The sequence below is a fragment of the Neodiprion pinetum genome, chromosome 2 (assembly GCF_021155775.2).
Source record: "Neodiprion pinetum isolate iyNeoPine1 chromosome 2, iyNeoPine1.2, whole genome shotgun sequence".
NCBI lineage: Eukaryota > Metazoa > Arthropoda > Insecta > Hymenoptera > Diprionidae > Neodiprion > Neodiprion pinetum.
In genome coordinates this window covers 14,838,781-14,864,961 of record NC_060233.1, presented here as the reverse complement: position 1 = coordinate 14,864,961, position 26,181 = coordinate 14,838,781, and the positions used below count along the sequence as shown (strand labels likewise).

The 26,181-nt window shown below is 44.4% G+C and overlaps 1 protein-coding gene across 3 annotated transcripts in view; it reads left to right on the top strand.

The window, feature by feature from the left end:
• Nucleotides 1–25,852, top strand: part of N (neurogenic locus Notch protein) — a 157,065-nt gene extending 131,213 nt beyond the window's left edge. For 2 of the 3 annotated variants that reach the window (XM_046610650.2, XM_046610653.2), the window contains 6 exons: nt 17,039–17,582; nt 17,660–18,190; nt 18,272–18,504; nt 18,597–20,445; nt 20,594–22,380; nt 22,464–25,852. In XM_046610650.2, the coding sequence (XP_046466606.1) occupies nt 17,039–17,582; nt 17,660–18,190; nt 18,272–18,504; nt 18,597–20,445; nt 20,594–22,380; nt 22,464–23,551 (6,032 nt within the window). In that variant the 3' untranslated portion in view covers nt 23,552–25,852. The remainder of the gene's footprint in view (nt 1–17,038; nt 17,583–17,659; nt 18,191–18,271; nt 18,505–18,596; nt 20,446–20,593; nt 22,381–22,463) is intronic. The other variant, XM_046610651.2, reaches the window with a different exon arrangement.
• The last annotated feature ends 329 nt before the right edge of the window (nt 25,853–26,181 follow it).

Genomic DNA, 26,181 nt, shown 5'->3' with positions numbered 1-26,181 from the left:
TCCTCCCTCTCTCTTTCTCTCTGTCTCTTTGCCTTTTCTGGCCTTATCCGCTTATCCGCGAAGCGTAGCTCCTCGAAAACGAGACGACGATGCTTAATTATAAAATGTACTGCGCACTGTTTGCCCCTGCGGAGCGATACCGAATACCCGTAACAATGGGTGTAGGTGCCTGAGAGGACCCGAACCCGATGGTATCGACGGTGCCGCAGTGGCCGAGAGGCGCCGTAGCTCATTAAAAGAAGGACCATCGAGAGACCGGAGTGCCCGAAGTCGACGGCCCTACATCTCCGACTTGTTCCCTTCGTGTCGCGACTCGGTGCGAACAGATCCTCACCGCGACGAAGCAGCCGAACGATACCTCCAGGGTCGCCCAGGTTAGGGGACCGTAAACCATACCTAAGCATCAGGGTTAAGTCCCTTGCCTCTTAAATGCCGCCTGCTAATTGCCATGGCGCCAGCTCAACTGCCACCCCACGCGTAACTCGGATCGTCTCCGATCGACTCATTGACCGGCGAATTTCGGTCATCGAAACATTTCGTAGAACGATGCAGGCCAGTCGTGGAAATTTCATCTAAGGAACCAATGGAACTTTGACTTGTTTAACCGTTCTCCAATCTTGAGACTATAAGCTATCATTTCCTCTATTCATTCGTAATTGCAATGATTCGAAATTGGCTACTAGTATTACTGATCGTGGCTGCAGCACAATCACCTGACTGACAGAACAGAAACTTTTACAAGGTATTGAGGAGAAGGCTTATAGATTTTTTACTCATGCCTGGGTAACGAAAAACTAAATGTCCTGAATTGAATCACCTATCATCAAACTTAGCGTGGTAAATCGACAATCTACGTGCACTTTCACGATGGCTTGGAACATGGTATAAAACTGGTGTAAATAACCGTCTTTCACGGTCCCGTTGGTCCGCAACTTTTTTCTTTCCTGCTTATGCTGTCTGGCAAAAGTGAGCCTTGACTTGAACGACGAATGTTTAGGGAAGATTTTTGAGATATCTACTACATCCAATCACAACACGCGGATCGATCAGTCTGTGATGGAAAACACTTGCTACGCCTTTCTGAATCCCCGTTAACGGAGGCAAAGCTCTCTGAATGAATGGTCGGTGTTAATTTTTATGCGTGATTCGGCTGAGGAATGATCATATAAGATCAGCGGCTTTCGCAACATATTATCGCCAGGCTCTCGACACCGTGCATCAAAAGCTTTCTAAATGGACGTAGCGTAGCTGTAAACCGTTATCGTCAATCGGAACTAGTTCGAATTAGTCAATTTAGTTCATTCGATTTTTATTACGTCACGTACAGATGATTTCTACGCTTACAACGGCTAAACGACTATCCTCTAACAAAAAACCCCTCGACTGTCCAAGTTTTCTTACCGATTTTTCAACCGCTGGGAGATCAGTCCGTGGTGACCATCTTACGGCGCACGGGCGTTGCTGCACCGGTAGCCCCGGGACATCACGACTATCTTATACCTACCCAACGCGGGTTAAAAAGTATCGGCAGCCTCTTTGACTCAGGCTGCTTTCACTCCAGAGCATAATACCGCGGACTGTCTAGGTTCTCGGTATTCACCTCCGTTGAACACGTAATACACGAATAAATGCCTCTCTTTTAGCAATTGTCTGCACGACAACTAGCCGCACAATTCGCTCTACAGCTTCCGAAGAATGTGCGCGGACACTTTCTTAGTCGCATTGTCAAAACTGACGCTCGTATCGGTAGCCGCCCGAAGGGGAGTAAGTTGAAGAGAAATTGGCGACCGATCGCCGTCTGTCCATTGGTACATTTGGCGCAAGAAATATGGCCACAATTCGAAGAGATATTCGATCAAACAAGAGGGAGACGCTATCATGAAATTGAGGTGCATCAAAGGCGGCCCGGAACTATTGACTTCTCATTAAATTTGTTCGGCTTGCAGTTTTATTCGTTGAGAAAATAGTTTATTTACTGTTAAAAAACATATGTTTGGATATGACGAAATAAAAGTTTTGTTATTATTATTAAACTTTAGCTGAATCAAATAATGGTCGATAGAAATTTGTTAATTGTTATCAAATCATGTTTGGTCCAACTGAAATTTGATAATAATAACAAAACATTTACCTAGCTATATCTAAATATACGTTTGTTAACAGTACATAAATCAACTCTCTTCTCAGTCTTCATTTACAGATCGGAGAAACTCGCTCGGGGTATAAAAATTCCAATGAGCTTCGCGGCATGTTCAACGGACGATTTAACGCGCACGCAACGAGACTCGCTCTTCTCGGCCAAAATATAAACAAACGAACGCCGATCAGACTAATTGCACATTTTCGAATGTTCCATTACATGCAAGTTCTGGTCAGTCTTAAATTTACCGGGCGCAGTCTTTCCCACCTCATCATGCGCTCACAATATAATCTGCTCCACAAGGCTAATTACAGTAGATACATGATATAATCGCGCAGTTATTTCTTTTTCTTCTTTCCTCGACGCTTCGTAACTACCTTTTAGTTGGAAATTTTTTTCATTTTGTACCGTCTTCCTCGGATCTCTTCTCTTCACCAACTGACCAAATGTATGTTTTTCTATGTTTCAGGTAAGTTCTCGCTTTCCTTTTAATTTCGGGTTCTAAGGCCGTTCGGCGAGTGGTGAGTAGCATGCATGTATCGTTCAAAAACGAAGATTAAATAAACGGACGCAAACTATCGAATCACGTTCAGAGGAATGAGTGAACATCAGAAAGATATGGGAAGAGGGAGAACTGAACACAAAAAAAACTTAGTTAACACGGTCATGCAAGGTGTAAGGTTTACGGCTTATACAGGAATTACAAATTTTTTATAAATTCGGCAATTTTTTTATTTTCCGCGACGCGATTCAACGCGAGAAAAATTCAAGTATACCGTGGCCGCAACGCTTGTGTAATAAACTCCTATAATTAATCGGATGACGTAACCGCGTTTAATCCCAAGTATAATAAAACACCCGTCACGTGATTGCGGACAAGTGAGTTCAAGCAGCATGAAATTATCGTGGGTTATTGGGCGTTTGCTGCACAAAAAAAAAAAAAAAAAAGTGTCAGTTTGGATTTCTTTCAACAACGCGAAGCGTTTCGCACTTCCTGCGGTAAGAGAATACGAAGTAAATCCCCCTCGCCGAATTAGACACGTGATATAATGTGGTAAAGACGAGGAGGGCGCGTAAGCCGGAAGGCGTAGTGAGCAAAGATTGAGGTACGGATCGGATTAATCGAGGTAAAAAAACGCTCGAGGAATATGAATAGCTGCCCACGTAGCAGATGCTCGACCTGCGAGGCGATCTAGGAGCCGAGAGCCTGGTGTATGGCTAGCAACTATTTATTCTATGCCGTTAATTATCTTGATTCTAAGCTCGGCTAATGAGACTGTATGGCATCGGGAATCGAGTGTATAATGTTTATACATATACGTATGCTGCAGTGTGCCTGCCCGGTGGTCCTTTTAAATAAACCGAGCTTGTATACAGTAGAATATCGATTACTTTTTAAGAGGCTTTACCTTTTTCATTTTTATCTTCTTACTCCACAACCCTGAGGCGAGGAACTTACGGAATGAGAATTATACCGTGATGCGAGTTTACATTTATGATCAAAGGCACAACATTTCACGGGCTAGAGGATGAAAGAGGATTCTTGTAAATTTTCAATCTTATTTCTCAAACAAAATATGTGTCAACAGTTCAGGAGATGTGCCAGATCATGGGTTTTCATTTTTGCGTTCAACTAATTTGTGCCAAGTTTTTCATCCGCTTGTCAAATTGATCAACTCAGTTGCGCCAAGACACTAGCTACCAAATTTCGCAAGCGTTTGGAGGTTATGTTGCGTTGATATTTTAAGACAGTCAAATTTGAGCGAATTGACAGTTTGTGCCAAGCCGCAATCAAACAGAGTTGGCAAGCTTATCCAAACGAGCGAAAAACTTCACGCATGGGCACTTGAGTGTTCGGGTTCCTGGAATTTTCACGGTACAATCATCGATTACACGCTAGTTCTACTTCGTTACCATGCAAGGCCTGGTGAAAATGTGTCATTTGGGAATCAAATGACAAGTGAGATCGTAAACCGTGACAATTATCGGTTGGAATCCAATTAAAGACCGCCTCTCCCATTATGCCCTTATATAAACTGTGTTCTTTTCCTCTTCTTCGTTTCCGGAGCTCTGTATTCAGAGTTCACACTCGTGTCTTATATGCATTGAGTCAAGAGCCACATCCGTACACCGGGTGCCGAGTCTGTATGCCAAGGTAATTGCCTTTGAGACCAGAAATGGCAAATTCGCGCTCGGTAACGTGAAATCAGTTTTTACCGATCAAACCCTAACTCACCGGTTGCCTTATTGGCTCACGCAACTTGCCACTGGACCCTCACATTGTGAAACCATTTTCTGCAAGAAATGTCCACCGATGTCAGGCATTTATATGCACACATATATACCCATAACCGTTATGGGATTGGATAACATTTTTTACGCTCGTATGGTTCGACTTAGTATCAATGCAGCCGACACTTGCTTACATTGTTCCTTTGTGGATCGATTTATAACCGAATAATTTGTTATTTTTTTTTTTTGTTCGTTATTTTGGTTGTTTTCTTTCTTCTTTTTTTTCTTTTTTTTTTTTTGTTTATCTTCGCAATTTTGTTTCATATTCTCTCCTATTCCTTTTTTCATCGAATCACCATTCCCGTTATTAGTATGCAGGCTCCGTTCGTGCGAATCATAAATATTACCCCATATCTACTGCCGAGGGTCTTGTCAGCGTTGTTGTTTTTACGTACTAAGTTCTTTTGGTTCCCTTTTCACGCGGACGTTGCGTGTTACGGACCGTCCCCGGGATGCTTGGATCACCAGACAGCTGGACCAGGTTGCGATTTCCATACAGGCGTGTACCGCACATGCGGGTATTATCATAACAATACCGTGGATATCATGAATCAATGACATCTGGTCAAGAGATTTGGCACTTCCCTTCGAATTCTCAAGATAAATATTCAGGGGCGAGGGGGGGGGGGGGGGATAATCAATGATTACAAAATGAACACTCGAGCTTGCAAATCCGAGTAACATCATGCACACGGTTTTACACCCCAATGAGGCGAACGGTCGACACATAGTTAAAAAAAAAAAAGAATTGTTCCGGAAGGTTCCGTTAGCGAGCAGGCATGACGGACGAGAGATTGAGATTGACGCAATGAAGATAAGCACAATGAAGCGCATCGCTGCAGGCGACTAGACTCGGGCACGAAGAAGTTCAAAAGTGTAGGTACAATCGGCGGTGCGTGAGGGAGAGAAGCGGGCTGTAAGACCCTATTATTACGAGGACTGGAGGCCGCTTCAAGCATAGACAATTGCCTTTCTGAGCCAGCCGCTAGGAACATCGGCCGATTGAAAGCCCAAGATTGAAGTGAGGTGCGCCTTTCCAACCAGCTTTGTGCTTCTTTCTGTAAAGTTAATACGGAACAACACGCACTCGCAACTTCGTTATTCTATACCAGTACAAGCTAGAAACGATATGGTTCATCATTTAGCATCTCTTGTCCCACAATCAGTGAAACAGTCTATCTTGAAAAATTTTTCACTTACTTATTATCGATGCCGTAATTCATACTGCAGCTTGTAGATGAGATCAGTTTTTTTGACTGTGAAGTGATTCAGTTTTATACAGTTCCGTTCGCGTAATTCTGAAGTGAGGACGAACTCATCAAAAGCATACAATTATTCGTGACAATTGATCTCACGGACCTGGAGGATCATTACCCTAATTGTTTTTTTCCCTTTAGAGCCTTGTCCGCACTGCAGTGCCGAGAAAGAAAAACAGAAAGACCCGCCACCGAGCCCATGGCGTTACTAATTATTGTTTAACTATCAGTTTTTATTGGTCACTTCCTGTTCATCGACTCTGCGTCTTTCACGGAACAACGACGTTCATCTCGGTTATCCTTTGTCCGAGCAGTTCTTCGATCCCTGCACACCGATTTAAGCAGCAGAGTTCGTGGTTTTCGATGTATCACATCAGACGCAATTGTCTTATACCTTCCTTGAGATTGCACCGACCATCAATCAGAGGATTGATAGTTCTTTTATTACCGAGTCCCAGTGGGGTCCTCGTTGTATCAGGTGTTCCGAATGCAGCAGAGGCAGTCCACCGTTGTAAAATCGTCGTGGTCGATCAGGATAGTCCAGCCGTTTAGCCTTCCTCGATATTTGGATCCCGTCTGTCTGCTTTCCTCTTCGAGTTTTTTTTATGATTTATTACTTTTGCAGATAATTGCTATACAAGCCAACCTGATACAAACGATACCAATGATATCGATTCAATTATCGAGATTAATGACCTCCCGATCGTGACATCAGCCATGTGATCGATCGATTGGTCTTGTCTAAACGGAGCCAATTGTGAGCAGTACCAATCCTCTTCCCTCGTTTTATATTGGGTATAACATTGCGCGCCCTGCCGCCATCAATTCTATAAAAACTTTCGCTTATTCCGATCGTGACTAGTTCGATAAATAAATATAGGTATACCACCGCAAAACCTTTCTCAGCTCGAAACTTACGTCGATCAAACTTTCGTTAATACCAAGCGAAGCTGTGTTTGCTTCATCGGATTTTTTAACTCCTCGACACACCTTATATTAATCTCGACTCGATCGTCATCGCGAAGATAACGGAACTCGCAACCCGGGGCGTCCTCTTCGTTGAGGTCAACTTTATTGCTCGACTGTAATACGATTTATGGCATACATGGATACCCACTTATACAGATAGGTACATATCAAATGGCAACCAGATGCACTTGCCGACCGTATAAGTTTACCTTAGAAATCCTCTGGATAGCTAAGTCAAAATTTGTTCAACGTATTTCATAAGAAGTAGAATGATATCACAAACGTTCGAAACAAAGTTTCAATCCTCGTTATACCGTCTGAGAAATATCGGTTTGTTCAGTTCGACAACGCTGATGTGATTGCGCCGTAGTACTCGAGTTTCTGCACGCGTTGCAAAACTGGCGATGAACCATGCCGATTAATTTACGCGTGAATAATATACCATGGCTGGAGCGACGTCGAAGATTACTTCTTTGAGTGGCTACGCCACATTTCCTCGCGATTAATTCTTCAACTCGATCGTACGCTTCCTGCATCGCCTGCACCACACTTAGACAGCCATTTAATTCGAGCGCCACAGGAGCCTTAGTCTCGTTAGAAATCGTTGAAAGAACTTCACCGAGATTCACCAATTTCTCATTCTATACTTCGTCCAGGTCTGTTTATGGCATTCTGATTATAAATATTGGAATATCTTTCGGGTATAAAGCCGAAATCTCCGTTCTTTTCTTCTGTTCCGGACGGTGATTTCCACAGATTACACGGCGATGTGAGACCTTATCGTCGAATGGCAGTTGCAATGGCATAAAGCCAGAAACGGGCAGATTATGAGAAGTGAAATTAGACTTTCCGACAGTTTTTCTCTCTTTCTCACTCTTGGAAACTCAATCCCTTGGAGACGGCGGGTCTCTCTCGCTGAACGCCGCATTCCAATCCACACTTGATTGGATTTGGTAAGCTAACCGAGAAGCTTGGCCGTCGTATATTCTCTGAGGTCAGGTCGCACATGATACGCCGTATGCATAGCTACGTGATTTCCTGAACCGCGTTCAGCCTCCCGTTTACTTTGCTGTTTGCATTGACGTAGCCACTCCCGCTTTTTAACCCTTCCCATTAAAGACGATTTATCTAACTGCACTTACGTCAGGAGTATTCTCTGAAACTCAACGTCGCAGCAGATAGGCAATCGAGCCTACCGTTTTGTTTTAGGTCTGTACTGCCGACTGAATCCGCTTCAGCTGTCAAGACTGGTCTTTTCGAAAACAGTAACACAGATCTTGAATGTAAGTTCGACTGTCTATCCGTTGGTGCCAAGTACCGATTTTCACACAACACATCGGGTATTCTCTGTAATTCAAATGGCGAGGACTCTTAGATAAAGCATCATTTTTCTCCGAATCAAGCCGTAGAAATTAATTGGAATCTCTAGATCGTCGATCGAGATTCAGCGAATGTAATTTATGAATTGACAGATCTGATTGAGATGGGCAAAAGGATGAAGACTTGCAGTGTGATTCAAACTCACGATATAACGATATTTCATTTATACATTCCCGAGGTCACAAATTAATTTGGATCGCAGCATTTAGATGTTACAAATAGTCGACAGTCACGTTTCCTCTAATCTAACCCAATCCCATGCCAGGATATGGTCTTGATTGTTGACGTCTGTACCGGATATAAAATCGACTTTAACACATCTCAGAAATTTTATAGCACTCTGGAAGGTTATGTACGATTGATCGACGAATATTATTACAAAGGAAGATGATAATTTACAATATAGTTTCATCTCGTTTTCGAACTGGCGTGAGTGATGCACCACGCTACAACGACTAGGAAAAACACACGTTATAATTATGTATCTCCAAAAATGGAAAACAATTATTGTCCGTGTCGGTCAACAGCGTTAATGGCTAGATATCGGCTTTGCACAACCGAGGCCGCTCGTTACCGGTCATTTATGTCTGACTAACAAGTGTAACCAACCTATGACTATCCAATTACTTCAACTCTAATGCCACTAGTCAATATTCCATCCATTTAAAAAACTTGTCCATTGAAACCTATCTCGTACGATCTACGATATTGTTTAAACTCGGCTTAGGTATATCAGCTGGTATGAAAGTGTAGGAACAACGGTATAAACTGATATTCTGATCTTCGGGAATTTCATTGTTTGAGAGTGTTAGACATCATCGTCCGAGAGTGCGCCGGTAATGGATAGAAATTGATTAATTAAATAGCGGTCCGCGTCTCTTGATCTAGCCCTTCGGCGGTGAGTAGTTGATTCGATTCTGTGGACGGAGGCGCGCAAAGCAGGAACCGTCATCCAATCAGAAAGACGCATGGAAAAGCTGTTTGACCCAAGCGCTGAAGGCGCAGCGGGCATCGGATGCTCTTCGTTGACTATCAACTCCCCGGGATGGCTGTGGTCGGCTCCTTCTGGAGTTGACCGTCGTGCCCCGCACCACGTATGTAGGCTAGGTATGTGCACTGCAAGCTCCGGTAGGCATGGGTAGCGGTACCGCATAGATCCAGTCCACAAGCCTCGGCTGCAGGGTCACTTCGGACACGCCGACACGTGGGTAAGCGGGTGTCCCTTTCGCGCATCTCGAAGCAGGATCTGAAGGAGGTAATTAAGTTACCTTGATTCCGAAACATCGCCTCCGACGTCGACCCTCTTCACCTGCGTCTATCCACGCTCGAAAGTAAATGCTGTATCCGCAAATCGAACTCTTTCGAGTGGTTTCTCAATCTAATGAGACTGAGGCATCGAAATTCGACGTCAGATCCGGTTTTCATAGGAATTAATGGGTCTTTACTTCTAGCGTTGGGAAGTATCATATAGATACAAGTAGGGTAGATGTATTATTTTGGTCACCGTATTACTAGTTCTGGCCGTCGTTTAATACAGTTGGGACCATATTTATTACGTGTAATCACAGGTTATGTCCACAAGTGGTATAGAGGTGATTTGACCTAAGAAAACGAAAATTTTAAAAGAACGAAGTGTGGCGAGTATTAAAACAAGTACCAAAACTTGTTCAATATCGTATTTTACTCATGAATTGGGTAGTTAAATATATTAAAAATCAATGCAAGAAATACAAAATTTTATAAAAAAGGCTAATGGTACAGTGACCACAAATAATGCATCTGTCTTGTCTAAGATACAATACATCTCGACATTTCATCTGTATCTTATATCTATATCTAGATACGTTTAGGAAGTGTCTCTCCCCAACACTTCACGTTAACTTCTCGAGATAATACCCAGGACTCCTGAAACCAGAGAGGTCGCCAACTGGTTTATTTACCCAGGCAATTGTACGGTGATACCGTATGGACGAGGAAGAGTCTTACTGGGCACAGTTCCATCAGTCTAACGACGTTCCACGGAGCTTCCTAGTGCGGATCTTGGGAGTGTGCGGAACCGAATTTGCCTTGGTCACGTAGAAACTCCGGGATAACCCTTGCCGTCACCGCCGCGCAATCAATCGGTCCATCAGAGTCTCCGGCAAGGCGTCGAATAGGATAAGATGTGGCAGGTAGTGCCTGCGAGTAGCCTGTGGACCGTTACACTAGGAAGGATCAGACGGTGGCCCAAGCGAGGGCGAAGTAAGGCACGGCACGCCCGGAGCGAATGGAGGTTACCGCTTCGACTGCCGCCGAGTGCAGAGGCCGGTGTTTCTCTCTTTCTCTCTTCCTCTCGGCTGTTCAGCGACCACACCTTCAATGCCTTTGGTGTGGAGTTCTTCTTCAGTCGCGCGAGGTGCGGAAGGAGAAGGTATGGTCCACTTACGTCCGTGCAGCGCTATGCATTCGCAGCATCCCGAGTATCGGACCGCGGCTGGTATGCTCGGCCCTGTTTCTCCGAGGTGGCGGAGGGTCGTGACCTTACACCTTTGAGGATAGGATTAATAATGATAATTAGACGAGATTATATTCCAGGCTGAAATCAACCAGAGTTGGGCATTGAAGTCCTACGTCGTTGTACACCAAGGTGCATCTTTTTTTCTCGCTGTTTTCGACCCGATTTCTCTTATCGCCTCGGCAGCTTCACCTTTACTTGCTACACCTCATACATCCCGGGAGATTTATCACCGCGACTTCTGAGTACGTAATTGTTTAGGGCGTGGCACCTAGGATATTATAATACCAGGTAAGGCCACCGTGATCTCCCACGCGTTCAGAACGATTTATCGTTCTGCATCGCTATTTCACTGCTGAGAGCTGTCGGTAGTGTGGCGGCATTGGTACATGTATAATATGGGTACTGGGAGAGTTCGATTTTCAGTTAGGAATCCAAGATGCTAAGTGATGAATATTTTATTGAAACACATTAATTAACTCGCCGTGATCATGGCCCCAACATATCGCCTTGGCATGTGGCTATCTACATCGTCTCTATACCTGCATATATATATATAAATATCTCTCGACACGCGACGATTACGCGACTCCAGGCTTCGCGGGATCTCGCCACACCCAGGTCGCCTTCTATACCGCTCCTTCGTGCAGCTCTCAGCTGCTACCGTCCGCAGCTGATATGCTATCTCTCCTTCTTATAGCAACGGCGCTATCGAAGTAGCAGAAGCTACTCGCCTGATGGCTGTATTCGCGAACTGCGGTCTACTTTCATTCCTCTCTTGTATTATATACCATTCACCTATGCTCCTTTCTGTTTCCAGCAATTTTCATATGCGCTACAATCCTAGTTTATCATCGTCGTTCAGGAAAATTATCCAGGTGAAAAAGTTTTGGATGTCCTTCCGTCACTCCGTATTATTTTCTTTCGATATGTGCAGCAATTTCTTTTTTTTTATTCAAGTGTAAAAATAGATAATTGCACTTTCTCGGTGAAATGCTAACTTACGATTGTCAAGTTTGAGGTGATCGCATCGTCGATAATCGATTCAATTACAAGTGATCATAACTCCTGATGCTTGAACTGCTTTTTCATCAATTAATGACCGCAATTGCCCGACTCAGTGTAATAAAGCTATGAGGATCAATCGCTGCGTGTCGCGGTATTTATCATCAATAACATAACTCAATTAATGATCCGAAGCTGCAATCTATTTTCTGCCAGCTCCTGTACAGTTACGGTATAACTATCCATTTCAACCTTGCGTTGAATGTCGTCTCGACATTTATACCCATCTTGACTTAATCACAGCTGCTTCATGAACCTGCGTTCCTGATGCGTTGTGATCAATCCAATTGTAATCTTTTGCTGCACTGAATCTACCGATTTAACGAACTAGTAACATCTGTTGCAGAACGTTTTCTGCTCAATCTTTAGGTATTTTATACTGCCTGGATGGAGGGATGCGTATGTTCATTCGTGCATGGGGCAGCAGATCAGGTTCCAATCTGGTAGGAACATTCTCCCCTACAACTCACTTAGCGATGAGCGGATGAACGGACACGGGCTGCGGCGGAGTGCAGCACGGATACCGCTACAAGATTCAATCAACAGCTTCAACGCTCGATTTACCCGCACGGAAATATAGCGAGTATCACGTACGTTGGTCAAAGGCATCCGCGAGCAACCGCATCAGCTTGGCCGCCACCCGAATCATCATCTCCCTTAGTCGGCACAATATAATACTGTCAGTGCTGATAGTGGCTAATCACGGAAGATAGTGAACACCATATCTTTTAATTCATACACTGAATGCGAAATCTGACGACGAGTACATTATCAACGGTGCACTGCTGTTTGCTTCGAAATGATTGTGTGCTGGTTCCTAGAATGGATATTGATCTCTTTCTAGTTTCCGTTCGTCATTCAAGTTACAGTGGAAAAAATATGTTCCACTGACTATGAATAATGTGAAAATAACTTCACTGGGCGAATTTTCGCATGCAAATGGTATGAACAAACATACTTGATAAATTCGAATTGGGCGCGTGGCCAAAACATACGCGGCGCCCACTTCAGCGTGACTTTCTACAAAGATTATATCGGTTCCCATAAGTCAGTATGTCCGTGGAAGGACTTGATACGCTTATCGGAGAAGCCGGTGAAAGGTGCTGTTGTACACGTCTGTATCCGCGACGGCAATGCGGTTGTGCGCAAATATACGGAACCGCAAATTTACGATCACACCCGCCGTCTGTATTGCCGTATAGTGCAAAAAGCCGAAAACCGTACTGCCGACTGTTGTCGGTAAACGCGCGATGCCCGTCAGTTAGAGTTCGTTAACGACGAATGTCGAACGCAGATTCTGTATAATGCGAACATCAAGCGGCATGGACCCAACAAGAAAATACACGACCCGTCCTATCCCATCCTTTAGCCTCCGACTAATTCAGCCGGACTTTGCTCAAGTTCCACGGTGAATTTAGCAAGGCGTATCTCTTTTTCTGTACGGTATACGTATTCTCTCGTTACACCGCCTCGCAGGAGAGTGTAGCATTTCGCATGGTCTATCAGCTACTGCACGTGCGTGTTGGTATCACGTAATAAATACCCCGATGCGGATCTATCCATTGCCGGCAAAAAGGCGGGCAAGTTCAGTTCAGCGCTTGGGGGAGTCGTAGATTACAATTATCCCAACACGAGAGGGTTGCATAGGCTGCATCGTGGGAGTGCATACGCTTCACCATAAATTGAAACTGCTCTCCGTTGGTGCCATGGCTCATTAGAACGCGGTTCCTAATAGCGCCATCATCATTCGCTTCAGCCTCTCTGTGTTCAACCGAATCGCAATAATTCGCCTCTCCTAATCCCGCGAAACCGGGGTAATACTCTTGAATTTATGTACTGGGTAATAAAATTTTTGTGACCGCTTGGTTCCGTTTCGCGTCACTGCCACTCGCGGCAATCGCTGAATGTAAGGAATCACAATGGGCGTACATGCATAATGGCTTCCCAATTATGTCGTCCATTATCGAGGCAATCATCTAGGCGTGTCTCGATCCTCTCTTTCTAGACTGTCCACAGGTCATTCTCGATTGTCCTCATGTTCTCGCGATACTATCACATTCGAAGTGAATGAAGCGTGCCGCTATGTTATACGTCTCGAGTTCCAGATAACCATTATTCCGACGTGTCAACTCACGCTTTGCCCCGTTTTTATTTTTGTTTTCCGTTTTTCTTCGTTTTTGTTTCCATTTTTGAACTTTCTAATGTTCCTCCCGTCTCGTTTTGTATACGCGCTTTGATGTTCCTATACATCACCTCCAAGTTCTCGAAACGCTACATTTTTTCCTCAAACTGCTTACATCGTGACCAGAATTAGTACCCTTTGACTATAATTCCCGCAACTTCGAAAAGTGAAATGGGCGAAGTGCTTTATAGTCGATAATTTTAGAAATTTTACGACGGCCGATATTTAGTCGGTACCGATAGGTTATCAACCTTTTTCCAGCTCGGAAGATACGAGAAAAAACTTTTTATCGATATTTCACTTGGTCATACCGACACTGCAGAATACATACCGGCTGTCTTACAGACGTCGCTAAAATGGCACTGAGGACACCGTAGGATGAGAGTTGAGTATCCCTGCTGTCGCTCAGTCATTTTCTGACTATTTCGGAAATTGGTGGCGCGGGGGAGATCCCTGAAATGTGTTAACATACGAACAGTGTACGATGCACTGCTTTTATTATGCGTAGAAACGAAACGATTTATCACATCTGTTCCGAATGTTTTCGAATGTAAATCTAAAATAGCCAAGCCTTTAACGGTTCATGATTTTGATGAAATATAGCTGATCCAATGAAAACTTGGAGTTCAGAGCACCAGATTCGTTATGCTCTGTTCTTCCATAGAAAATAGAATACGTTCCCAGCGTTCAATACCACCATTGGGTCGCCATTTGAAAGTGAGTTAAAATTTCGTGAAGTTTAAAGAGCGCTTGACGAGGTTTACGATGAATAAATAAACGTATCACGAACAAGCTTTTTTATTCAATTATTAGTGCGCAACGTAGGTGTACATCAGTGCACATATTCAACGAACATCGAAGGCTTATATTGTGTAGTTTCGCCAGCAGTAAAATTGTAGAAGGTTTGCAATAAATTCCCTATACCAGGAGACGTTTCGATGCAAAGATGTCGGTGGAGAGCGAAGGGGACAGGGAGGAGTAGGAGTCAGAAAAGTAGAGTGGCACTCGGTGTCCTCGTAACCGACGGCACACTCCTTGTAACCGAGTACCACGCCCAGGTCTGCCTTCGTTACAAATCCCCCTATTCGCGATTCGAACAGCCAGTTCCCCATGTCTCCGAGGATCGAGCGGTTGCGAAACGCTCGCTAAAACCGACGGTGCTCGCTTGCAAAGTAGATCCCAAGTAGATATCCTGTCGAGCGAGAGCGGCTTACTTCTTCCTTTCCTTATTCTTCTTCTTTTCTTCCATGAAAGCAAACCGACTGCAGAATCGACCGATATTATTTACACTCTCTACCACTCTCATGTCCTATACCTGCATGCCATTTCTTCGCTCCTGTCAGACTTTGCTTTGTACGGAAACTTTTTAGCAACAACATTTAAATGCCGTCGAGAGCTTAGCTCGAGGAAAGAGATAAATCTTGAAATTATTATTTCACCGACTGTATTAAGAAATTCTACCACACATCTAGCCTCGCTTAATCGTATACCATATGCCGCTGGCTATAGCCATTGGGTAAATTTCGCAAACTGAATTCTTAGTATTTAGATATTCATCGATCCTAAAATCTTGGCCTACACATGTCATTGCCATAATTTGATCTGATGTTAAATGTCGATCGATGAACGGACATTGCTGGAAATTACCTTAACATACAATCTATTCCGAATTCGAAGCGTGCAGCAAACCGTAGCCATTTTGATTTTGCGCCAGCTTCATCACAGCCGTGATATAGAAATTTAGAAAGTATGGTATTGTCCTTCGACTTAACTCTGGCTAAAATTCATGTCTGAAATTACACACGGGAGGGTGAAACACGTTGAGATGCAACTTAAACATAGCCGAGAAGACTGCATAAGGAAGATCATTTCGACTCGATTGATTCGCGACTCGAGTTACTCGTTCAATCAATGTCAATATAACGACGCAACTTGCGCCTCTATAAATCATAGGTACTAGTGGCTTGTATATAACAGTACAACACTTACTACGTGAATGTAATTAGACGCATACCACGTGTGCATGACAAGATACTGACGAATGCTAAAGAATACCTCGCGTTCCTAATTAAATATAACCTGCCCACAATAAATGTAATCATCGCTGGATATTCAGTAGCAAATTACAATTCTGCCTTGATGATCATATTCGGTACTGTCATGAAGCTAAAACTCAGTAGTGCATTAGCCATCTTTCGCGAAATGTCCTCGGGATTCTAAGGATCCGTTGCGTGGATCCGAGATTTACGATAACGCATTATGCTCGGGTTGGCGACGACCTCCCAGGGTAAGCAAACAGACGCCGATCGATCCATGAGACGGTACCTGCAGTGCTTATTGTTAGATCACGCCGGCGCGACTAAAGACGACAGAATAGTGTTCTAATCTAATTTAATTTGGACCCCCGGGGTGATCCGATGGAGTTCAACGTGCGTTTCGTCATTAGAGACTATTATACTCTGTATAATGCAAGGACTACACATATTTCCCCGTATGAATATCCATCTACCATAAATGAATAATCGAACCCAGCGTCAGCAACGCTGCGGGGCGGTTTTCATCTTGGTCACGTTATCCTTTAGTCGAAGTAAAACAAACGCGTTGAATGGCGGCAATCGCCGAGTTTCAATCGGTAACAACAAAATATTGAAGCACTGCAAAGCTTTTGCATTTAATACAGGAATTTTCTCTTTTTCTACTTTATGGATGATTGGTTCTGTCGAGTTCCATGAAATTATAATAATTATTGTAATTACTACCAACCCCGCCATACTCTTTCAGGTGTGTCCCTAGAAGCGATTAGCTTGTGCTATAAGCTAAAAGGTGCTGTAATTATGGTTACTCCATTTCACTGTATATTATAACCTTTGAAAATAAAATCGAAACACTTTAGTAACCGTGACTTACCTACTTACAGCGGAGCTCAATTAAACGCGATATGAGATTAATCACGTGCAGATATATTTGAACCGGCTCGGCCCATCGCGTCTCGCATCTTTGCAATCAACCTATATTTCTGATATAAGCATTAATTACGATTATTGCTGATTAACTGAAATGAAATTATCTAATTTATATTGATTAATCAAATGGAACAAGTCAAGCCCACTTGAAATTTAATTAGTAAACTTTCGGTGGGAACTCACTCGTGTACCTATCATACTGTCACGTATACAATTTTTACTGGCTGGGTTTATGTTCGAGCCTAATCAAACAAATTCAGCGTTAGCAATAACCCTCATTTTATTTTCTGTTTTCAGGATTCACCGGAACTCAATGCGAAATCGACATCGACGAGTGTGCAGCAAATCCTTGCCTGAATAACGGAGTCTGCAATGACTTGATAAATTCGTTCAAGTGCAACTGCGCGAACGGTTTCGCTGGGGCTCGTTGTCAGATAAACATCGACGACTGTGCATCTTTGCCCTGCCGGAACGGGGGCAGTTGTCACGATTCAATAGCAAAGTACACCTGCGAATGTCCGCCAGGATTCACCGGAGCCTCCTGCGAGACCAACATCAACGATTGCCAGTCGAATCCTTGCCACAGCGGAATCTGCATAGACGGTGAAAACTCGTTCACCTGCAAGTGCTTCTCAGGATTTACCGGACGCCTTTGCCAGATTCAGATTGACGAGTGTGAAAGTAATCCTTGCCAGTTCGAAGGCCGATGCGAAGACCGCATCGATGGGTACCAGTGCATGTGCAGGCCTGGGACATCCGGTGTCAACTGCGAAGTAAATGTCAACGAGTGCTACAGCAATCCGTGCAGAAACGAAGCCCGGTGCAAGGACGGGATCAACCGGTATTCATGCTTGCACCATATCTAGTTAAAGCTTCCGTGAAATGCGCAAAAATATTAATCATCCGACTTCCTTTCAGGTACACCTGCGAATGCATTCCCGGTTTTACTGGACAGCACTGTGAAACTGACATCAACGAATGCGCGAGCAATCCTTGTTCGAATGGCGGGACATGCATAGATTTGATAAACGGTTTCAGATGCGAATGTCCGCGCGGCTACTACGACGCCAGGTGTTTGAGCGATGTCGACGAGTGTGCGAGCAACCCTTGTATTCATGGTGGCACGTGTGAAGACGGCGTAAATCAGTTCATTTGCCATTGCCTGCCCGGCTACGGTGGTAAGAGATGCGAAGCCGACATCGACGAGTGCGGGTCAAATCCATGCCAGCATGGGGGAACATGCAATGATCATCTCAACGGGTACAGTTGTCAATGTCTGCCAGGATACGCAGGCACCAATTGCGAAACGAATATTGACGACTGCGCCAATAATCCATGCCAGAACGGCGGGTCCTGCATCGATTTGGTGAACGACTACAAGTGCGTTTGCGAACTGCCGCATACCGGAAGGAACTGCGAAGACAAACTCGATCCGTGTTCTCCAAACAGGTATATTCATGAAAACCGAATTTGATCCATACCAGCAGCCTTGCAAGGATGAGATTTGAAGTACCATATTATTTATTCCAGATGTCTTCACGGGGCGAAATGCTCTCCTTCGTCAAATTTCCTGGACTTTGCGTGCACCTGCACCATAGGTTACACCGGACGACTTTGCGACGAGGATGTGGACGAGTGCGTGATAACATCTCCTTGCAGGAATGGCGCCACTTGCAGGAACACAAACGGATCGTATCATTGCGTTTGTGCCAAGGGTTACGAGGGCAAGGACTGCATCATAAACACGGACGATTGCGCATCTTGTAAGTGTCTTATATACGATATAATGTACAATATTGTTATCTTTCGATCAAGTGCAATATTGCGACTACACGACTTGTTTATTTTGTTACAGACCCGTGCCAAAACGGAGGCACCTGTTTAGATGGGATCGGAGATTACACCTGTCTTTGCGTGGATGGATTCAATGGGAAGCATTGCGAAATAGACATAGACGAATGCGTCTCTGCGCCTTGTCAAAACGATGCGATATGCAAAGAGTATGTGAACTCGTACACCTGCCAATGCAAGCTCGGATTTTCCGGAATAAATTGTCAGACCAACGACGAGGACTGCACGGAAAGCAGTTGCATGAACGCAGGAAGCTGCAATGACGGTATAAACAATTACACCTGCGTCTGTCAGCCTGGATACACAGGAACGAATTGCCAATACAGGATCAACGAGTGTGACAGTTTGCCCTGTCTGAATGGAGCAACGTGTCACGATCATGTACAGTACTACACCTGCCACTGTCCTTACGGTTATACCGGCGATCGTTGCGACAAGTTCGTCGACTGGTGCGCGGACACACCGTGCGAAAACCAAGCGACCTGTGTCCAGCACAAGAATAAATATCACTGCAATTGCTCGCCTGGCTGGACCGGCAAAGTATGCGACGTTGAAATGGTATCGTGCAAGGATGCCGCGGTTAGGAAAGGTGTGCCTGAGAAAAATCTATGTAACAACGGGACCTGTGAGGACATCGGAAACAGCCATCGATGCCACTGCACCGACGGCTACACGGGTTCCTACTGCCAGGAGGAAATCGACGAGTGCGAATCGCTGCCGTGCCAAAACGGTGCGACCTGCAATGACTTGGTCGGCTCGTATCAGTGCCGATGCAAGGTTGGCTTTCAAGGACAGAACTGCGAGCTGAACGTCGACGACTGCAATCCAAATCCGTGTCAGAATGGTGGAACCTGCCACGACTTGATAAACAACTTCACCTGCTCATGTCCGCCCGGGACTCTCGGAATTCTTTGCGAGATAAACGTCGACGATTGTGTCGTCGGTGCGTGTCACAACAATGGCACCTGCACCGACAAGGTTGGTGGATTCGAGTGCCGATGCCCACCCGGATTCGTCGGACCGAGATGCGAAGGTGACATCAATGAGTGTTTGTCGAATCCCTGCGCAAATCCCGGCACCCAAGACTGCGTGCAGTTGGTCAACAACTATCACTGCAACTGCAAGCCGGGCTACATGGGTCGCCATTGCGAGGTCAAGGTGAACTTTTGCGACAGTTCACCATGCCAGAATGGCGGCGTATGTACCGCCAGACAGGCAGGCCATAGCTGTCTATGCGCGACTGGGTATTTTGGTAAGAATTGTGAGTTCTCCGGGTCTTATTGCGATTCTGAGCCCTGTTTGCACGGTGGTAAATGCAGAATAGCAGAGAGCGATATCGGCTACAGATGTCACTGTCCCGCTGGGACTACTGGAACCCATTGTGAAATTGATACCAGGGACGAATGTGCTAGTAATCCGTGTCAGCAGAGGGAAGCCATTTGCAAAAATTTGATGGGTGATTACGACTGTTACTGTCCTCCAAAATGGACTGGCAAGAATTGCGAGATATATGATCCGAATTACAGAGGTGGCCTATTTGGGAGGCAAAATCCCAACAGTATTCTCAACACTATGTCACCATACGATATTGACATTGAACGTGAACGGAAGAAATGCATAGAGAATCGATGCGACGAAAAGTCCGGCAATCACCGTTGCGACGAAGACTGCAACACCCACGCCTGTAACTATGATGGGAAAGATTGTTCCCTTGGTATCAATCCATGGCGGAACTGCACGGCGCCGATAAACTGCTGGGACGTATTTATGAACGGGGTCTGTAATGACGTATGCAACAATGCTCAGTGTTTGTTCGATGGCAGAGATTGCGAGAAGAAGCTCGAACCTTGCAAGTGAGTACACCTATACACTACAGTTAATCAAAATTCTAGTTAAAGTACAAATATTGGTATAGTTCAAGCTGCAGCTTTGTAGAATAATTCACCATTTCGTGAATTTGATCTCGCAAATATAAACAAAAAATTCTTTTCTCATTTGCAGTCCTATCTATGACGCTTACTGTCGTAAGCATTACGCAAATGGCTACTGTGACTATGGTTGTAATAACGAAGAATGTAACTGGGATGGACTCGACTGTGAAGGCGAGCCACCGGAGCTGGCCGAAGGTGCAATATCGGTGGTAGTTTTGATGGACATGCAAACGTTCCGATCGAACATCATCGCGTTCCTGCGCGACATGGGCCATCAGTTGAGAACAACGCTTCGAGTTAAGCAGGACGAGCTGGGAAACGACATGATATATCCTTGGAAGCGAGAGCAGCTCCAGACGAACGTGTTCGGGAGACCAGCGACTGTTTACACGGATAACCAAAGCGGAGTCACCGCCTACTTAGAAATTGACAATCGTAAATGCACCGTGATATCGGGAGCGGTTTGTTTCCCTACGGCCAACGAGGCTGCCGAATACCTGGCGGCGACTGCCTCCAAGCACTCTTTGTCGAATAATTTCCCTATCGAACAAGTGCGCGGTGTCGTCGGGCAGGATCCAAATGACACCGACACACCGACCAACTTCAAATATGTCTTCATCGGGGTGGTCCTGGTACTTCTCGCTGGTCTATTGGTTGGGGTGCTGGTCACCGCTCAGCGGAAACGCGCTGTTGGTGTCACGTGGTTTCCCGAAGGATTTCTACGGACCACTAGCGGCAGCGGCCAGCGACGCCGTTCCAGAAGACGCGGCCCCGACGGCCAGGAGATGCGCAATCTGAACAAACAGCCTTCTGTCACTTGCATGGATCTCGACATAGCCAACGGTCGCGTTCACCAGTGGTCAGACGACGAGTCAGACCTCCCGCCGTCGAAACGGATGCGGGCAATCGAGCCTGGCTACGCGAGTGACCACACGGTAATAACGGACTACGAGGAAACCGAACCGAGGCTGTGGACTCAGCAGCATTTGGACGCCGCTGAGATCCGGTCGAGGCCCGACGCCGGGGTTTTAACCCCACCGAGTTTGGAGCACGGTCAGGACGTCGACGCTAGAGGACCGTGCGGAATGACACCACTGATGGTCGCGGCGGTGCGCGGAGGCGGCTTGGACACCGGTGAGGAAGAGGATGACAGCGACGGCACCGCGGCTGTGATAGCCGACCTAGTGGCTCAAGGCGCCGACCTGAACGCGACCACCGACAAAAGCGGTGAAACGTCACTTCACCTGGCAGCGAGATACGCGCGAGCCGACGCTGCGAAACGTCTCTTGGACGCTGGAGCGGACGCCAATTCGCAGGACAACACTGGGAGGACGCCTCTCCACTCTGCGGTGGCCGCAGACGCGATGGGCGTGTTTCAGATCCTCTTACGAAATCGAGCAACGAATTTGAACGCTCGTATGCACGACGGAACGACTCCTCTGATATTGGCAGCTCGTATCGCCACTGAGGGTATGGTCGAGGATCTCATAAACGCCGATGCGGACATAAACGCGGCCGACAACAGCGGTAAAACCGCTCTGCACTGGGCCGCTGCCGTAAACAACGTCGACGCTGTGAACATTCTTCTGGTCCACGGTGCCAACCGGGACGCCCAGGACGACAAGGACGAGACACCTTTGTTCCTTGCGGCGAGGGAAGGCAGTTTCGAAGCATGTAAAGCGCTCCTCGACACGTTCGCCAATAGGGAAATTACTGATCACATGGATAGACTTCCTCGCGACGTTGCTAGCGAGAGACTTCATCACGACATCGTCAGGCTACTCGATGAACACGTACCAAGATCACCGCAGATGGTGTCTGTCATACCAAACGGACCCCTTATGGGTACGTACAGAGGCAAGATTACATTTTTTAGCCATTTTAAATTGAACCCGTCAAATTTCTTTGTATGTAACAATCTTTTTCTGTCCTCACTTTAGGCTCTCCGAATCATCCACAACTTATCACGCACCCGACAGTGATCGGTTCGGCGCCGAAGCAGTCGAAATCAAAGAAAAGAACGAAGCCTGGAGCAGGCGGAAACCCAAACAGTCCAGAATCCGAGGGAGCTGTAGCGGTGAGGCGAAAACCGTCGATAAAAAAACCGACGGCGAAGCGTGGCGCTCAGCCCCCAAACCAGGAAATCCCTCAGGGAGCGGAGGGAGCCGAAGGAAACTTGCCGAGCCCTTATGACAGCGCCAGTCTCTACAGTAACGCGCTGCCTCTGGTCGGGCACACGCAGACGGGCAAGCAGCCGCCGTCCTACGAGGACTGCATCAAGGGACAGTCGATGCAGGGCTTACAGCAGCTCGGTCTCGACACTTTCGCGGCGAACTACGGACTGCCCCCAAATTTTCACGACCAGCTGCTAGCTCCGCATCAGCGGCCGGGTCAGGGCATGGTGAGCACCTTGTCACCCCCGTATAGCAACCAGTCGCCGCCGCACTCGGTGCAGTCAAACATGACCCTCTCCCCTCAGGCGAGCTACATGGGCTCTCCCTCCCCAGCGAAGAGCAGGCCCTCGCTTCCTACCTCGCCAACCCACATTGCCGCGATGAGGCAAGCCACCCACCAAAAGCACGGCGGCATGCCGCCCATTGGTTTCGACTTTGAGAACCTCCCCTACTCCAGCGGACAGCAGCAACTGCAACAGACGCAGCAGCAAATCCAACAGCAGCAGCAGCAACAACAACAGCAACAGCAACAACAACAACAGCAGCAACAGCAGCAGCAACAGCAACAGCAACAACAAACCGCTCAGCAACAGCAACAGCAGCAGCAACAAACACAGCAATACTATCAATACTTGACGCCGCCTTCCCATCACTCGGGACCCGACGTCACGCCGCAGCACCTGATGCAGGCTCCGGAAAGCTTTCCCACCCCGTCGCCCGAAAGCCCTGGACACTGGTCATCCAGCTCCCCGCACTCCAATAGCGATTGGTCCGAGTGTATGGCTTCGCCAAACGCTTACGCAACAGGTGGAGCGCAGCACCAAAACAAAGGCTCTGAAGCTATCTACATATGATGAAGGATGTGGCGAAATTCAACCCTGACTTTGAGGGACAATTAATCCCAAGTGAATAAATTATGTGGAACAATTACAGTGACTTCAGTGAATTCCATATTATAGGATTGTTTTACTACATCTGTTTTTATTTTACCTGAGGATAAAAATAAGATGTATAGCACTGTGATTAGCGTTAATTATAAGTCTAGCAGCGAACTACTTGATAAGGTAATTTTACAGGTATTAAGTATGCCTGTGGAGAATTCGATGCTGGTATAATGTAATAAAAAAAAACACCCGGATACATGACTACATAAGCAGAGTAGAGACTTAAAAGAAAAAAAAGTTAAAAAATACTAAATGCAAAAATATAGTAACTACGTACTCACTTCTGTCGTGCCTCTCTCTATACACTAAATATGTAAACGAATGACACGAACGTGAAGATTTATAGGTATTATATTTTTTATAACAATCATATTATTGTATTTCAAAGTTCAGCTCAATACTAATGGTGCCTTCAACTTGCCAGAGTGAAGACCCGCGACAGACAATAATTAAGGAACAAAACCTTGCTATTACAATAGTATTGTAAATATAAATAACAAAAGACCATTCATACTATTAATCGATTTCTATAATCAAGTATATGCATATGTTTATGTGTATACATACATATATATATATATATATATATATATATGTATATATACATATTTTGTTTATGTGTATACATATATATACATATATAAATATATACATATTTTATTTAATATGTATACAACATGAGGGCACAGTTATAAATATAACTAAATAATGCGGGGCTTCTTATTATGTAAGGTATATGCAAAAGTTTATACTTTGTGCACACTAATCTGCTCTGTATAGATGCTCTGTATAGATCTGTATGATTAGCACCTTGGCTGATTCATCATTAATTGACTACAGTTGCCCTGTAATTAGTGAAATATTTGTAGAATGAGAATTGTGCCTTTAATAAATTACTGTAGGTAAGAGACGTATAGATAAAATCACTAAATTATGCATTTGACGAGATGCAAAGTTTCCAAATGGCCTTTATGATTAATAATTATTAAGTATAAAAATCAATTATTGTGTAAGATACATGCAAAGTGAGGTTATTACGGATAGCCGAATACCAGAGAAATGATTACTGCCTTCTAACAAACTATTCCATACAAACATTCCATGTCTTTTGCTGTGTCATTTTTTTTCCCTCTTTTTTTTTAGATAAACTTTTCGCACGATCACTCTCAATGTTGAATAGTTGTTCTAAATAATTATTTAGTAATAATACATTTTTACCTAAGGTTATATTTTCTGATGACAGTAATTGAATTCTCTGATTTTTGACTACCAAAGCCAGCCGAGTTTATTAAGTACTATATTATATATTGGTGATCAGAACAACAATATGCTTAAAAATTATTTTCATAGATCGTTGGGAGAGAATAGACATATTTAAATACGGATTCGACAGAGCCCGCAAAATTATTTGCGGAAAGATATTATATAAAACGGTAAATTATGATGAATACGAATCTGCTAAAATTACTCGAAGCAAGTTTACACTGTCAAAAAATTGTAAATACTCTTTTATCTTATAAAGCTACTCTATCTTATGATCTTTACGATCATCTTTTCGCTCGATTTTGTACAAACTGTTTTTACACATTCTTGTATTTTGTAAGTTAGCCATTGATCTTATTACTATTGTTAATTTTCTAAGATGGTCTGCATAAGATAATCGTCTTTGTTTATTAATTCAATATATTCATCATTTTTGTATCGATATTCTGTAATTTGCTATTGCATCAAGTATAGTCTTTCAACTGTTCGAAATGCAATATTAGGTTACAAAATGGTGCGTTGGGGCTGGTCATTTGAAATATCAATTTCAATATTAATTCGATTTTATTCGACTCTACACACTTTGTATAATTCCAATTCACAATCTCGCAAAATAGAATACACATAATATAATTTACTGGCATGATGTTGCAATTTATGCAAAAATCATTCGCACGTGGTATATGGCGAATTACTGGCTCTTAATGAAGAGGGTCAATAACGCTCTCATGGTGATGCTATTGTTGTATTAGTCGATTACGAATATACATTTAAATGATGATATCCAATTCCCATTAAACATTACCGATTACTGTTCATGTTCTTGTAATACCGGTGTTTTATTAGATACGATAATAAAAAAAAAAGCAAGAAAAAAAACAAGAACGGATGTGACAGAGAATGTTAACAGAGATGCAAATAATAATTGTTGGGCTTGTGAACCATGACAAATTAAATCGATGTTTGATTTATGTCTAATCAATTTCCGTTAAACAAATATTTTTGACATTGTTATAAATTCTAGCGTCCTTTGAACAAGGATATTTAAAGTTGATCAATACGTACGAAATGTATTTACGTAAAAAATACTATTATACACGAACAAAACGTGTTTAAAATGAATATAAGCTGCTCTATTTGACGCACCATTGTTCTGTGTTAAAATAATGAAATAAGTATACTATAGTCTATAGTTTTATACATATATATATATATAAGTTACGATCATCTAGTAATTAATACTATGATATTTGTTATTCCTTGTAACTTGTAAAAAG